This window comes from Stegostoma tigrinum, chromosome 4, assembly GCF_030684315.1.
Source record: "Stegostoma tigrinum isolate sSteTig4 chromosome 4, sSteTig4.hap1, whole genome shotgun sequence".
Taxonomy (NCBI): domain Eukaryota; kingdom Metazoa; phylum Chordata; class Chondrichthyes; order Orectolobiformes; family Stegostomatidae; genus Stegostoma; species Stegostoma tigrinum.
This window is the reverse complement of record NC_081357.1, coordinates 94,615,716-94,633,203: the sequence shown is the minus strand read 5'-3', so window position 1 is coordinate 94,633,203 and position 17,488 is coordinate 94,615,716. Positions and strand designations below refer to the sequence as shown.

Here is a 17,488-nt window from a genome sequence, read left to right as displayed (position 1 = left end):
GGTCCACTACTAGCTTCTCAAATACAACAAATTTCCAAGCACCACCCGTGCCCTGACAAGAGTCATTTAGGTTGTGTGACAGTAGGGAATCCAAGCATTTCTAGGGCTTCAAAACTTAGAATTCCTGTGTTCCACTTAATTTCTAGCCAAAAAAAATGGAATAAAAATAAGTGGATTGAAAGTTCAACAGCACAGCAGCATGGTTCAGAAAGAAAATAGCCCAAAGTATTTTTTAACAAACTTTTGACGACATTATTTGAGAAGAAAGGTCAGAAATAGTGCCAGGAAATAAAACGCCTTGTTGCAGTTCTGCAGCAGAGCAGCACCCAACAAAAAGACCGTTTGACACCTTTGTCATCTGCTCCACATTCATTGCAGAGTTATAATACACTTTCATGAAAATGCAGGTTTAGCTTCAACACCAGGCACAGTACCTTTCACCTTAACATTTTAAAGAAAACGTATGTGAATACACTTCATTTTGAAAACCAAGTTTTGTTTTGGTCCCCAAACTCCTTTTTGTTGAGAAGTTAGTCAAAAGTCTTAAAACATTATTAGAGCCATTTGGTAGAAAATGAAAATGAGAGAGAGCACAGTGATGATCTATTGTTGAGCAAGTCTAATTGGAAATAATGGACTTTTTTTAAAAAAAGCCCGCAAAAACTGCTCCTGTTCAAAGTACTGCACAACATGCCACAAATAATCTACTGGCGTGTATGTTTTAAAGTGCTACTTTAATTGAAACCTTGCTAGCACCTTATTAAAGGCAGGTGAGGAATTAAAGCATTTTAGTTTAAAAAGTTGATGCAAATTTTCCATCCAGCTCAGATACCAACCATTCATGTCGAAAGTTGCCTGAGATATTACACTTGTTCACTCCTACATGCCATCCCAAGTAAAGCATGAGGCCAATGTTGTCTTATTCTGCAGTTTGCAATAGGGACCAAATCAGAAATATAAAGTTTCCATCTTCTGCTACCTGGCAATATGCCCCAGCATTGGTTGTAAAACACTTTTGGGATGTCCCAAAGTCACGAAATACACCCCATACCTCTACTGCCAATGAAGTACTTTTGTAGAGGTGTTGTAATATAGGAAACATGGTGCACAGAAAGATTCCACATTGACATGGTAATTCATTTTTATAATGTCAATTAAGGGATAAATATTTGCCAGTAAATATACAGAAGTACGGGGATTAACAAATTGCAGAGTAAGTGTCATCAAATGACAGTGTGATTCAGAATAGCAGGTAATGATTATTGACAAATCAATCCGAAACTGTCTATTTCAGTTTTTGAATAAAGACAACATAAATTTTCCACATGCACACTGATGGCATCCAGTTTCTCCTCACCATCTCAATCACTCCACTGTTTATAAATTGCTTGTCTCGCATCTTGTACCAGATTAGCAGAGATGCTCTTAAATATTGGGAAGACTGAAGCCAATGCTTTCAGACCCCACCACAATGTCACACACTTCCCCTTTAAATCCAATTCCTCTAACAACGGTCTGAAGTTGAACCAAATATTTGGCACTTGTGTGTCATATTTTAACCCTGCACTTGGATTTCAATCATGGGTTCATGATCAACACTGCAGCAGTTAATCTGTTACTAAAGTTCTTATCCATACCTTTGTTTCCTTGAGATTTCTCTCGCTAATGCCTTGTCTCTCACACTCTATCCTTCCTGAACTTGAGCCCATCCAACAGTTTGCTGTCCTATCATGCACCATGTTCTCTAAGCATCACTGACTCATAACAAGCAACACAAATTTTAAAACTTTCATGCTGGTTTTCAAATACGCTCATGGGCTCATCCCTCCTTATCTTTATAAAGGCCTTTTAATCCTATAATTATCCAAGATCTATGCAACCCCCTAATTCTGAGGTCTTGAGCATTCCTAATTAAAATCACTTCATGCTGATGGTTGTACCTTCAGCTGTTGGGCCCACATGTTCTGGACCTCTAAGGTTCTCTCGCTCACTTTCCTTCTTTAACACATTTAATGAGGACTTATTGGACCATAAGCGCTAATACCTTAAGTAGCTTAGCATCATTCACACATGACTAAGGTGCTATAAAAATCAAAATCTGCAAGATGACTTAATGATTTGATAGGGTAAATAGGGGGAAAATTATTTTCCTCGGGTCAAAGTCCACAAGAGGGCATGCTAAACGGCATAGCTAGGTAATGCACGCCGAAATCAGGAAGAACCTGTTCATACAAGGGCAAGTGACAATCTGGGACACACTGTCCTAAAAAAGAATCAATTGTGAATTTTCAAACTGAGATTAATGAACTATTCTTCAAGAAGAGGTTTGAGGTTTACGGAACCAAAGTCTGCAGATGGATTTATGCCTTACATGAAGTACAAACTAATTAAGTGCCAGGACAGGCTTGACAGGTTGAATGGCTTTTCTTTTTTTCCCCTATCATTTTTTTGGCATCCTGGCTTGGAACAATCTCAGTTTAGAAAGCATCAGCATCACAATTTGCAATTTCACCTTTCAGTCTGCAGAGTGTATTCTTGCTGTCATTAAAATGATAACTAATTTGGCAAAGCACAACCAATATCTCCAGTTCTGGCACTTAATCTCACACTTCTGCTATTTTTACTCCAGTGTTTTTATGTTAACAGCTCTGAAAAGCTATAAAAAAAACTTTACTGATCTTCTAACCAGGTGGAAATGGATTCAGTGTAAACAAGTCAAGAGCCCATGGTGTCAAGGCCAAGGTACTGGCATTGGCCGATTATCTCCCCACTCTGCCTTCTGCCAAAGGGATCTTTTACAGGATGGCACTACTGAGTAATGGAATTCCACAGGGGTCCGTATTGGGACCCTAACAATTCACGTTATATATTAATGACCTGGACAAAGAAATGTGCTGCCACATTTACAGATGACAAAGACAAAATGGAGGGATAGGTAGTGATGAGGAAGCCAGAAGGTTGCAGAGTGCTAGGACAGGTTCGGAGAATGGGCAAAGAAGGGGGAGATAGAAGACAATGTGGAAAAGTGTGAGGTTATGCACTTTGGAAGGAAGAATAGAGGTGAAGACTTTTTCAGAATAGAGAACGGCTACAGAAATCCAAAGCACAGAGGGACCACGGAACCCTAGTTCAGGATTCTGTTAAGGTTAACATGCAGGTTCAGTTTAAAGTTGGGAGGGCACATGCACATTGGCATTCGATTCAAGACGGCTAGGATACAAGAGCAAAGACATACTGCTAAGACCGTATAAGGCTCTGGTCAGACCAAGTTCAGAATATCGTGAGCGGTTTTGGGCCCTGTATCAAAAGGAAGGATGCACTGGTGTTGGAGACAGTCCAGAGGTGGTTTGCAAGAATGGTCTCCATGATGAAAAGCTTGTCATACAAGGTATCTTATGGTGTTGTGGTTGAAAAAAAATTAGAGAAATGCTGCACATACTTAGTCAGTTTCAGTTTCCCTTCCTACTGGGGAAATTTAATTTGTGGATATGCTTCCATTACAAATTAACTTCTCTATCATTTTCCCTTTGTTTCAAACAACTGTTGATTAAAAAGGGCACCTTACTTGATTAACAAATGATAATATGTAATTGAGTAAGGAAAGCTTTTCATGGTCTACTACTTATTGCTGGCACAGTTCAATATAGCAAGAGTTTGAACAGTCAAAATGGAGCGGAGACTGCAGCCCAACGTTCTTGTTCAATTCTTTGTGCATCTCACATCCATATTGAGAGGCAAGCTATTGGAATATAGAGTTATATGCTGCACATATCCAGGAGTCTTTTTCAAAGGGTGTAGAAATCCAAAACTAGAGGTTTAAGGTGAGACAGGAAACATGGAAAAAGGATCCAAGGGGTAACTTTTCCACACAGGGGGTGGTGTGTATATGGAACAAGCTGCCAGAGGAAGTGGTGGTGGTGCATACAATTACAACACTTTAAAGCAATCAAGATGAATAGAGAGGGTTGAGGGACCAAATGCTGACAAGTGGAACTAGATCAGATTGGAATGTCTGGTTGGCATGAACAAGTTGAGCCAAAGGGTCTGTTTCTGTGCTCTATGACTATTACAACTACTTGAGCAAACAGATTACTATCAAAGGACTCAAGAACTGAAGGTGCAGGGTTTTCAATACTTCTTCCAAGAGCTTGAAAGATTGAACTGGGGGGGGGGGGGGGGGGGGAAAGGAGAAGAAGATGAAGAAGACAAACGGAACCACATTTACAACACAGGTTAAATCACCTGTGATGAGATGTGCCTTTAAGAAGGATTTGTTCTGTCATGTTTTTCTTGGAGAGGTGTTGTAAACCTGACAATGAGGTGCCTGCTCTAAGAATAGCAGAATAAATAGCTTTGGGGTTTTAAAAAACAAATTAGACAAAATAAGCATGAGTGGGTGGAATCAGGCTCGCAAACCCAGGATTTAGTTTGGCTTTCAGTTATGTTAGAGTTTTTGGAGTTGAAGCTACGAGATATGGCTCTCTGCTGCGACAAAAGCTGAGTCCTCTCTCTTCTGCTAGAGTTCATTCTCCTGAAAGTTTTGCTATATTAGAACAATTGATAAAATAATAGGGTTGAACTACAACAAGTATTTTAACAGTTAAAGTTAGCCTATTTTTCTTTTGTTTATATTTGAACTATAGTGTAGAATAAATTATGTTTTGTTTAAAGCCTGGTAGTTTGACCAAGGAGTCACATCTGGAGTACACCGTGCCTTACACCTGCCTTTAACTAAGACAAAAGTTAGAGTTCGGCTAATTCCTTGAAATGTTTTGAGGGGATTTGGTCTGATTCATAACACACCCAAGTTGTAAATGAATAAAGACTATTCCACATATAAATATTCCACCTTCAAATGCTTACTTGAAGCATGTCCTTATGAAGTATTGAAGAATGGAGGTTGACTACAGTTAATGACTGTCACTGGCATTTTGCAAATCCCTTAGCTTTCCTGATACAAATCAGTGGGTGGTTAAGAGTTAACAATGTCAGCCTGGGCCGGAATCACAAAGGCTTTGCGGATGAAGATCAGGCAAGTTTTCATCCCTACGGCACATTTAACATTTGTTACACACATGAAAACAGGAAAGATAACACTGACGGATGGGAGCTTGGCATGCAGGATGGCATTTTCCCAGGTGAAACAAGAGCATGGTGACATGAAGGAAAGCAAAGTGAAGGACTGATAGTGATAGAACTGATGTAAAGCAACTAATGGGGATTACAGGGGTTTCAGTGCAACCATAAAAGAGTAAGAAAACAATAACGAGGGAAGAGAAACAGAACGAAGAAACAGAAACAGATGGCGGCCATTCAGACCTTTGAGCTAGTTCCACCAGTGAATTTGCTCAGAGTTGGCCTTGTATTAACTATTGCCACCACAGTTCCATACCTCACTTCTTATTCAAGAATTAAAAAACAGGCGAGATCAATCTCAGTTCTGAAATTTACAATTCAGCCTCAAGCTGCATGTGTTAGCATGTGGGCATACAGTTCATGCCCACCACCTCACATCAATTCCTGAACAGTCTAAACAATTTTAAAAGTTATGTCCCATTGTTCTGGACTTTGCAACACAGAAAATAGTTTTCTTCATCTACTCTGTCAAATCCATTAATGATGTTTATTATATTGCCTTTAATAGTTTATATTTATCGGTATACAGGATTAGTGCATGCAACCCATACTCAATTGAAGTCATTGTAAGATAAATCTATTTATAAACAGCCAGTCACTGATACATAAAATCAGCATTTTTTTCTTTAAAAGAGCTCAAGTATTACACACCCAGCAATTCCAGACGATCCTTGGCCATAATCAAGTTGGTTGTCATTTTGCTCTGTAGACGCCTGGCTCGTTCAATCTGCTCACCTGGAAGGGACGAGATCGGTATTGGATTATATTTTAAAAAAAAACAAAGCCAAACATGTTGAGAATTACTGTCAAATAACATGTGCATAACACTTGTTGATAACAAGTATAATATGTAATTAATGCAGAATATATTCAGGGTGCTCAAGCATCAAAGTTGTATACAACCTTAGGCAATTAAGAAACTGAACAATGAAAAATTGACTAGGTCTGAAAAGACATTTTGAATATTAAGTAAAATGAAATGTTCAACAAGAGCCACCACTGCTGTGACTGTTTACCTTTATATTTCTTTATTTTCTGGGAGAGAAGCCCAGAACATCACACATTACTACGAGCTGCCTAATTAAACTGGGATATAAATTCAACATTTCCACTCTTCTTTTGCATTCTGCGCTTACAGACACAAAAAGCAGGAATTCAGATTTCCTATCTATATTTCCACCTTTAACAGTATGTGTACTTACACATAGCAATACTATCCCTGTATTTCAATTGAAATCTTTACAACAAAGTTTCCCTTAAACTGTACCTGTTTACATCCTATCTTCAAACCATTTCCAGCTGTGTTGGCTACATTGACCTTACTTCCCGTGCAGCAGTAATTTCTTCATAGGCACCCTTACCGAATGATATTTTGAAAAAAAAACAAAAATCAACGCATCCACCTCATTGCCTTCACTCACCTTCCTTAATCATTCAAGTACTATTTTTAAAAAAAAAGGTTGGTCAGGCAAGGAGTTCTCTTAGAAATCCCTGAAATTTAACCTTGATTAGCCCCAATCTCTCCAATTGTTTAGCCATTTCATCATATATATTATTGATCGACCAGTTAAGCTAATCAGAAAAAACACTTAAAAGGAGCCAATAGTTTTCTAAATCTTACTTATTTTGAAGAGGTCAGTCACAACGGTTACTTTAGAGTCTTCAGGCACACTTTCTGTCTGCATAATTCTGGAAAATAAAACCTTCATTTCCAGAGACTTTCCAGGATATAAAGCCATCAGGTCTCGGCTTTACGTTAATCAGCCTTTTTAGAACTGCTTCATGAAACAGTTACTGCCAGTGTATATTTAACAAGAGGTAAACTAGCTAATGTACAAAGGATTAGGGTTAATTCCTTCACTGTCCATGGCAAGCTCACTGCCTAGCTGCCGTACCCTGATGAATATTTTACACTAACATCCACATGTAAGAAGCGAGAGAATAACCTCCATTTTGTCCAAAGATGTGCAGTTAGGTGGATTGGCTGGGCTAAGTTGCCGATAGTGACCATTGATGTGCAGGCTAGGTGGATTAGCCATAGGAAATGCAGGGTACAGGGTTAGGTGGGATGGTCTTTTGGAGGGTTGGTATGGACTAGATGGGCTGAATGGCCTGCTTCCAAACTGTGGGGATTCTACGATTTTCAGAAAGCCTTTGATAAAGTCCTGCATAGGAGATTGGTGAACAAAATTAGGGCACATGGTATTGGGGGCAAAATACTGACTTGGACTGAAAATTGGCTGGCTGACAGGAAGCAAAGAGTAGTGATAAATGGGTCCCTTTCAGAATGGCAGGCAGCAGTGACCAGTGGGTACCACAAGGTTCAGTGCTGGGACTGCAGCTGTTTACGATATGTTAATGATATAGACGAAGGCATTAGAAGTAATATTAGCAAATTTGCTGATGACACAAAACCGGGTGGCAGTGTGAAATGTGAGGATGTTATTAGAACACAGGGTGACTTGGACAGGCTAGGTGAGGGGACGGATGCACGGCAGATGCAGTTTAATGTGGATAAATGTGCGGTTATCCACTTTGGTGGCAAGAACACGAAGGCAGATTGCTATCTCAATGGAGTCAAGTTAGGTAAAGGGGAAGCACAACGAGATCTAGGTGTTCTTGTACATCAGTCAATGAAAGCAAGCAAGCATGCAGGTACAGCAGGTAGTGAAGAAAGCTAATAGCATGCTGGCCTTCATCACAAGAGGAATTGAGTATTGGAGCAAAGGAGGTCCTTCTGCAGCAGTACAGGGCCCTGGTGAGACCGCACCTGGAGCATTGTGTGCAGTTTTGGTCTCCCAAATTGAGGAAGGACATCCTTGCTATTGAGGAAGTGCAGCATAGGTTCACAAGGTCAGTTCCCGGAATGGCGGGACTACCATGTGTTGAAAGATTGGAGCAACTGGGCTTGTATACTCGAGTTTAGAAGGATGAGAGGGGATCTGATTGAGACGTATAAGATTAAGGGATTGGACACTGGGGAGGCAGGAAGCATGTTTCCGCTGATGGGTGAGTCCAGGGCCAGAGGACACAGTTTAAAAACAAGGGGTAGGCCATTTAGAACAGAGTTGGGGTAAAACTTCTTCACCCAGAGTGTGGTGGATATATGGAATGCTCTGCCCCAGAAGGCAGTGGAGGCCAACTCTCTGGATGCTTTCATGAAAGAGATTGACAGAGCTCTTAAAGATAGTGGAATCAAGGGTTATGGGGATAAGGCAGAAACAAGATACTGATTGTAGATGATCAGCCATGATCATAATGAATGGTGGTGCTGGCTCGAAGGGCCAAATGGCCTACTCCAGCACCTATTGCCTATTGATTTTGTAACTTTACTATTTCTGTAAATACCCCATCTTGTATTATGAGCTCCATAATTACTGAATGCTAAGCATAACACGTTAAATTATTAACACAGTTAAAATAACACAAGAAATAGGGCAATCAAGCCCACTCTACTAAAAGTGCAGAAAAACCACACTGATCTCTAAATTATGTATACTCATCAAATGAGCACCTGAAAACCCATGGGGCGAGAGTTCAAATGTTCATAGAATTTGTGTGAAGAAAATTTTCATCTTTAGGCTAAGTCAGTAAGTTTTTAAATTCTAAAACTCTGGACTCACATACATGGAAAAATCCCTCAAATCAAGTATATTAGTTATTTTATACACTTCAAAAGCTCCAGGGAATAGAGACTCATCCAGCGTTCAAATTTTCCGAAACAGCACAGTTTGTAAACAACCTAACTCCATGACATGGTAATGGCACATTTTTAAAGTAACAGGTCATTGAGACAGAGTGGTGAATTCAGACAGAATGGTAGTAAGAACTGAATATAAACCCCAATGGAGAACACTTGAAGAAAGGATTGAACATTTCTTTAAAAATAATAATAATTAATTAGGACTGTACTCCAAAGTCAGACTCAAATCGCGACACAGAATATTGTGCAAAGCACACTATGATAGATAATAAAAGACCACCCTACCTTTGGTGAAACAGGAACAATGACATGGAACATAACACATTAGGTGATCACTTTGCCCAACAATTGGTCAACAAGCTTGATGATAATCTCTCATTCATCACATTATGGTTCCCATGAATATTTGGCTGCAAACTAAATTTCAATGCCAGGAAAATCTTGATTCTAGGCACTGTTGATCCTGGTTCGAAGCATCTATCTTCGAGCATCTACCTGTACTCTACAATACTCCTAGCTACTTCATTGCCTTTCATTTTGAATTGTACGTCACTGCTTTTCCTTTAAATCATTATAAGTAACTTTTCTAAAAAGATGATATTGATTGAGACTCATTATTAATTATCTCAGATGAATTAATAGACAACTTATTTTTTCATGTTTACCTGGAATATTCACACTTTCTTACAATGGTTAACATAGTTCAAAAGCTGGACACTAATTTATGAAGAACCTAACAATTGCATTCAGTGGTAACTTCAGATTCAGATGTTTATGTTTGCAAGTTTCTGACAGACTTCTCTTTTGGAAGTGAATGGTCTCATTAAATGAGATGTACATGGCCTTCTCCAGAGGTCCTCGGCATCATGATGATCAGTCTGCAGACAATTCGAATCACTCAGAACTTGACATGCCCCTAGGTGAGTTGTTGTGTACAGCTGCAACACTGGCATCTACTCAATGTGAAAAATGACTCCAGTATGTCCTGAATACACAAAAAGACAAGTCCAACCCAGTTGATTACTATCTCATCTGTCTACTCTTGGTCATCAATACAGTATACAATATTGAAGGAGTCTTCAATAGTGCTATCAAACAGCACCTACTCAGCAATAACTTGATTGTTGGTACCAAAGTTTGGTTTCCACGAGGGTCACTCACCTGATTACAGGCTTATTGCAAACATGGACAAAAAAAGCTGAATTCCAGAGGTGAAGGGAGAGTAAGTCTTTAACATCGAGGCCATATTCAACTGTGTGGGGCATCTAAGAGCCCTAGCAAAACTGAAAAACTCTCCAGGTATGAGTTGGAGTCATACCTGGCACATGAGAGATGGTGGTGGTTGTTGGAGGTTAGTAATTTCAGCTTCTCCGCAGGAGTTCCTCTGGATAGTCTCCTAGATCTAACCCTCTCCAGCTGCTCCAATCTTCTGTCCGTCGTAGAGGTCAGAGTGGGGATGTTCAGCATTATTTGTGACTCCTCAGATACTGGAGCAGTCCATGTCCAAATGCAAAAGACAGGGCTGGTATCCAGGCTCAGAGATTGAAAACTGGAAAATAACGTTTGTGCTACACAAATGCCAGGCAATGACCATCTCTAATAAGAAACAAGATAAACATTGTTCCTTAACATTCAATTGCATTATTATCACTAAATCCCCTATTAATCAACATCTTGGGATTACCAATGACCAGACGTTGAACTGGACTCACCATATAAACACATGATTACAAAGAGGCGCCAAATTCTACAAGTAACCCAGTTCCTGGCCCCCCAAAGGCTATCCCGCAGCTATAAAATCACAAGTCAGGGGCGTGATGGAATACGCCACACTTGCCCAGATGCACTACCACTACAACATGAAGCTTGACACATTCCAGGCCAAAGCAGCCACTTGACTGGTACCACATCCACACTCCCCACCAGTGATGTTCAATAGCGCCACATGCATCACCTACAAGGTGCATTGCAGAAATTCAAAGCTCCTAAGACAATTTTTCCAAACCCACAACTCGGATCTAGGAGGACAAGGGCAGCAGATACATGAAAACATTACCAGTAGCAAGTTCTGTCTTGGAAATATCTCATCATTCCTTCAGTCAAAATCCTAGAATTTCCTTCCTCACAGCTGAAGAGATTGCTCTTTTTGTAAAAAAAAAAGTCGCTGCAGAGAAAAGTGAAAAGTTTTAAACTGGCCAACAAAAGAATATGCAGCCAACAAGGCACCAGGAAGTATCGAAATTCACCTGCAAGTAAAATGCGGAATCTCTAGAGACTAAGTCAGCATTTCTGTACTAGCTACTGTAATGGAACAACACAGTCTATGCAAATAATGAAGTGCATCAACTGTTTTACTTAAATCTGAGATTCAGTTCAAGACGTAGCAACTGCCATGTTACAGTCTTCTAGCTTTGTTCTTATGTGATGTAAGCCTGGCGTCACTAGTCTATGGAAAGTATGATCACAGTGATGGCATCTTGCCTAAAAGTTGGTCAGTTATTTTTAAAACAAGAAATTGCTGACATACGCCTGCTATTTGGTACCAATTTAAGTACTGTGATACTCAAGTTAATGCTTTCCCTTGGCTTTAAGTTAAATGGAGAGTTGATGCCACACATAGATAGAAGTATGTAAAGTATCATTTCAACATGACCATCGATTAAGTTTACGAGTATGGAAAAGAAAAAACACCAAAAACAAAAAGCCCTTTAAATGAATATAGAAATAAAGCATTCTAAGGGTCAAAACTGGAGGAGGGCATCATGGAGTATCCAAGGTTGGACGAGATGGTAAGGATAAACCCACTAAAAGATGCTTTGGTCAACTCATATAGGTCAGCAAATTCAGAGGTGGAGGTTTAGGACAAAAGCAGAAAATTGAATGATCACAAATTCAGAGGCCAGCCAGGGCAGTACTGGAATGATCAAGAATCCATAGAAGGAAAGCTGTGAATTAGCAGACAAGCTAAGACAAGAGCAGAGATGACAATGTTGCAAATGTGAAAAGAGGAAATGTTGGTGATGAAGCAGATTGTGACTGGAAGTTCAATCCAGGGTCAAATTGGCTTAGCTTCACTTGTTGGCAATGTGAGAGATGAAGTCAGCAGTTGCAGAGAGCAAAAGCAATGGTTATAGTCTTCCCAACATTTGGTTACAAGTAAATTTCTGACCTACAGTACTGCAAATGACAGTCTGACAATGTAGCAACATCTGGATATCATTTAATACATGTGGGTGCGAAGTGCTTTCACATTGCCAAAGAAGTCCATTTGCTCTTCCTATTTGCTGTTGGAGGCAAGGATACAGCAGATGGAAAGAGTTCTGCACTAGAGAAAAGAAACCAAGAGCTATTTTCCATTCCAGGATTCCAAGGACTGTTGAGTAGTTTTGTCAAATGAAAAGGGTTTTTTTTGAGGTCCAGACAAATTCAGCAGTCAGCAATTAAACCAGAGATGCCCATTAGTGTTTGTGCCAGACAGTTTGATGGAGTAGACATGAATTTATAAAAGACATGGGGCAAAGCTTTTACGTGGAATGAACTTCCTGAGCAAGTGGAGGATGCAAGCTTAGTTATAATGTTTAAAAAGACACTTGGATAAGTAAACAAATAGGAAAAGGTTTGGAGGGATTTGGGCCAGAAGCAGGTAGGGTTAGTTTGGGATTATATTCAGCATGGAACAGTTGGACCAAAAGGGCATGTTTCTGTGCTGTACAACTAATGATTCTATGAGATCATAAAAAGGTGAATGAGGACAGGAAAGAGTAATGGCTTTAAGTGGTTGGGGAGGGGGGGGTGGTTAGGCTAAGGTGGAAAAGATGGCACCACACGCAGATCATTAACTCCAAAGTCATAATAAAGACCATTATAAATAGGAGCTGGTGTAAGCCATTTGGAGCTTTGAGTCCACTCTGCCAATGAACATGATCATGGTCAGATTTTAACCTTCACTTCATCTACCCTATCCTGATATCTCTAAATTCCTCAGTAGCTAAAAACTTAATCTCACTCTTGATATGCTTAGTGAAAGAGCATTCACAGCTCTCTGGGGTCAAGAATTTCAAAAAGATCCACAACCTGACTGAAGAAATATTACTTAGTTTCTGCCCTTTACTTCTAAGGGAAAGGAGAAATCAAGCCTCTTACGTGTGGTCTCACCAAGAGCCTGTACACATGCAGTTAGACTTGTTCACAATCAAACTCTAATCTTTTAAAACTAAAAGAAGGTTAACACTCCATTTTCCAGTTTCTGGTTGGGGGGGGGGGGTTAACTTGTACTTGGACACTCTTGTCCTTCTCAATGTCAATATTTTGCAGATTCTCATTATTTGAATAATTATTCGAAGTTACTATTACATCACCCCCACCAAAGTGGATAACATTACATCTTCCAATGTTGTTATTTTTCATCTGCTATGCTAGACAGTTGAGATATGACAGCAAATTAAGAGGTGTTCCTTGAAATCAGTGCATTGGAGGATGGGCAGCTTGAACCTTTAGTGGGATTTTAGAACGAGTGGTCAGGTTTTGGTCAAATTGAAAGTTGACTGGAATTGGATTTCAGAAAGCCAGATCAGACAGACAATGGGAAAGGCAAGGGTGGCAATCAAAAGATGTGCAAGGATTAATGATTCTGGAAATCAGCAATCTCAAAAGAATGTCAGACATAAGCCTGTGTTCTAGACTATCCTCAGCATATGAATTAAGAACAAGAGTAGGCCCTTGAGCCTGTTCCACCGTTCAACTCAACATTCTTGCCTAGCTCCAACAACCATAGCCTCTTGAGTCATCATGAAATCCATGTACCTTTATCTTGATGCTGAGTCATTCTGCCTCCACGGAGGAGCTGCAAAGACTCGAAACAGAGAGCGCGCGCGCGAGCGCGAGAGAGAGAGAGAGAGAGAATTGTCAGTTTGGGAGACCAGTGAGTGAGTGGACAAGGGTGTAGGGTGAAAGAAAGGATGATAGGAATTCACTTAACCATATCCAAAATTGCTCAAGTTCTTATTTATGTAGAGTCAGTTAAGTGTGCACCAAAACAGTCAAGAGATACCAGAGGTAAGAACAAAGGCATTAACTTGCACTAAACTGGAGGAAAAGATGTACAATGTTATTGATCCCTACCCTGTGTCATATTGGTTGGAAGAAAATTTGGTCAGAAGCTCAGTTCAAAGTTGAACAGAAAGCCAGTGTTGCAAACAGTTCAACTCAGCCTGAGGCAATAACCTGTGGCAAGGTACTAAAATTTTCAGAAGGGGCTCAGACAATGCCTTTAATCTTTCCAAGATGTAGTTGAAAAAAATCCGCTCACTCAGAATGGGATGTTAGGATTTGGCAATAACAAATCAGTTACAGTGCAGGGGTCAAAGTCTTGTTGGTTTACAACCATATATGTGGAAATTGATACTGTTTTCTTGGATGAAAAAGGGGAAAAAAAACAGGTGGATGAGAAATGTGAGGGCATTGTAGATGATCTCAGACAACACCAGTGGTAATGGGTCTTAATGAAATGACAGTGATTATACTTCAACAGCGCTTCTTACCTGCCGAGTGCTTATGGTTGATTATGGTTGGAAGATTATGGTTGATCTGTTTCTTTTGAACTTCATATTACAATCTATCCCAACAGCCTTTGATTCCTTTATCTAACAAGAAACAACCTGTCTTCGGGATATTCAATGAGACCCTACCCACTGTCTTCTGAGGCAGAGTTCCAAAGTCTCTCTTCACAATGGAGTCTATATGGGGGTCGAGCTCCAGGCGTTTGTTAATGGCTTTCTTCATGGAGTGTCAGAGACAAGCATGGGAATTCCTAGAAGCCTGGTACGCCACGAAGAAAGCCATCAACAAACAGAGCTTGACCCTATATACACTCCACTGCAAAGGGAAACCACAAGTGAGGTAACCCAGCTCAACGGACGGTAGAGTTCAGATAACAGGCGGGAAAACACACAGCACAAAGGCTGCATGGATGATGTTACCCAACAGGGTAATGAAACGCCTGCGAAAAAACAATGAACCAGCTCAGTGGGCCACACACAATCCTTACTGTTATGCTCAATTTCTCTCAGAAGGGTAGTATATCATCAGCCTGGATGCAATGTTGAGATTGTAACTCAAAGCTAATTAGCAGTTGATGGAAGCACCAAATTGCAAAGGGGTTCCAAAATTGATTACTGTACCTTTCCCAGATTTTGTATCATTGAACATTTAATGCAAGAAATGGTTGCACTCTGGTTACTCATTTCCCATTTGTAGCAAATTTTGGTAGAACAAGCAGTTGCTTTTTCCAAAGTCAAGTGCAACTGGCTTTCGTACCTATGGACTGCAACACTTCACTTTGCAGTGGCATTGCAAATAAATGTGGAATTTTGTTAAATAAAGACATCAGACAACATGGATTTGAAGTGATCTGCCTGGAAGTCAGTGGTGAGTGGGGTTCCACAGGGCTCTGTCCTTGGGCCTCTACTGTTTGTAATTTTTATTAATGACTTGGACGAGGGAATTGAAGGATGGGTCAGCAAGTTTGCAGACGACAAAGGTCGGAGGTGTCGTTGACAGTGTAGAGGGCTGTTGTAGGCTGCAGCGGGACATTGACAGGATGCAGAGATGGGCTGAGAGGTGGCAGATGGAGTTCAACCTGGATAAATGCGAGGTGATGCATTTTGGAAGGTCGAATTTGAAAGCCGAGTACAGGATTAAGGATAGGATTCTTGGCAGCGTGGAGGAACAGAGGGATCTTGGTGTGCAGATACATAGATCCCTTAAAATGGCCACCCAAGTGGACAGGGTTGTTAAGAAAGCATATGGTGTTTTGGCTTTCATTAACAGGGGGATTGAGTTTAAGAGTCGTGAGATCTTGTTGCAGCTCTATAAAACTTTGGTTAGACCGCACTTGGAATACTGCGTCCAGTTCTGGGCGCCCTATTATAGGAAAGATGTGGATGCTTTGGAGAGGGTTCAGAGGAGGTTTACCAGGATGCTGCCTGGACTGGAGGGCTTATCTTATGAAGAGGGGTTGACTGAGCTCGGTCTCTTTTCATTGGAGAAAAGGAGGAGGAGAGGTGACCTAATTGAGGTATACAAGATAATGAGAGGCATGGATAGAGTTGATAGCCAGAGACTATTTCCCAGGGCAGAAATGGCTAGCACGAGGGGTCATAGTTTTAAGTTGGTTGGTGGAAAGTATAGAGGGGATGTCAGAGGCAGGTTCTTTACGCAGAGAGTTGAGAGAGCATGGAATGCGTTGCCAGCAGCAGTTGTGGAAGCAAGGTCATTGGGGTCATTTAAGAGACTCCTGGACATGCATATGGTCACAGAAATTTGAGGGTGCATACATGAGGATCAATGGTCGGCACAATATTGTGGGCTGAAGGGCATGTTCTATGTTCTATGTTCTATGTTCTATGTTCTATGTTCTATGTTCTATGTTCTATGTTCTATGTTCTATGTTCTATGTTCTATGTTCTATGTTCTATGTTCAGATCAGTGACGAATAGAATGGAACAGTCTTGAGAGAGTGAACTGACTTCAGTAACTATGTTCTCAAAGAAGCAACAGAGCAATCCTGCAGGGAATGATGGCTCTGAAATTTGTATCTTTGCCATAAATCAGATTCTTAGAAATGAAGAACACAGCAAAGGTTTCATTCACTTCTTAAGTCTATTTAAAACATAGGGACAGGGGAGGCCATTCAGCTTCAACCATGTTACACCATTCTATTATTCATTTTCCAGTATATTATGGACTTAGACAATACATTAAAATTTTGGACACAAAAATTGTTAAAAAGAGGTCCACTGCAAACGTGACCTTTGGAATTTCAAGCTCTAGACACCTGAGTCTTAAGCAAATTAAGTAGGAATATTCACAGCCATTAAGAAATTTCCTTGTGCCTCTAAAGGTTGAGCCATCACCAGAAGAACAACACTTTTCCAGTTGGCTTGTCCTATTGTTTTAACCATGAACAGAAACATTGAAACTTATTGTGTTAGGTAAATATAAATGGATCTCCAATCGATTGATGGTAGTTTCCCTTATCTGTGCTCAGCTGATGCATCTCACACACAGGAGATGTAATTGTCACGGCAATTTCTTCTGGGGAAAGAAAGACTTTTAAATGTATCTCTGTCACATCATGAGGGTTCAATGTTGTTATCGGTCTTTAAAATAATAGACAGTTCTTCTACAGATACAGTTCTGATCAGAAAGCCATCAAATCAGATCATGTCATTTGAGCAGTCAAGGTAATAAACATCAATAAATTTTTTAAAAAGTGTAAAGGTTGACTCCTTCCAATCTGTTCCAAATTCAAGTTTGTGCCCACAAATATGAAAGACACAGCAGGTCTGGCAACATTAGGTAGAAAGTAGAGTTAAAAATTTCCAGTTCAGGTGATCCTTCAGAATGTGAACACTGCCTTCTCTCCACAGATGCTGCCAGACTTGCTGTTTTATAAGCAGTTTCTGTATTTGTGAGTTTTGAGAAGATTTGTAGCTCAGGTTGGAGGTTCTGGATGTGAGTTTGCTCACTGAGCTGGAAGGTTTGTTTTCAGACATTTCGTCACCATTCCAAGTAACATCATCAGTGAGCCTCCGGTAAAGCGCTGGTGTTATGTTCCGCTTTCTATTTATCTGGTTAGGTTTCCTTGGG

At 40.3% G+C, this 17,488-nt stretch overlaps 1 protein-coding gene across 2 annotated transcripts in view; it reads right to left on the bottom strand.

Annotated features, from left to right (window-relative positions):
* spast (spastin) overlaps nucleotides 1-17,488 on the bottom strand; it is a 73,109-nt gene that overhangs the window by 39,048 nt on the left and 16,573 nt on the right. For both annotated transcript variants that reach the window (XM_048531033.2, XM_048531034.2), the window contains exon 3: nucleotides 5,788-5,871. In XM_048531033.2, coding sequence (XP_048386990.1) covers nucleotides 5,788-5,871 — 84 coding nt within the window. The remainder of the gene's footprint in view (nucleotides 1-5,787; nucleotides 5,872-17,488) is intronic.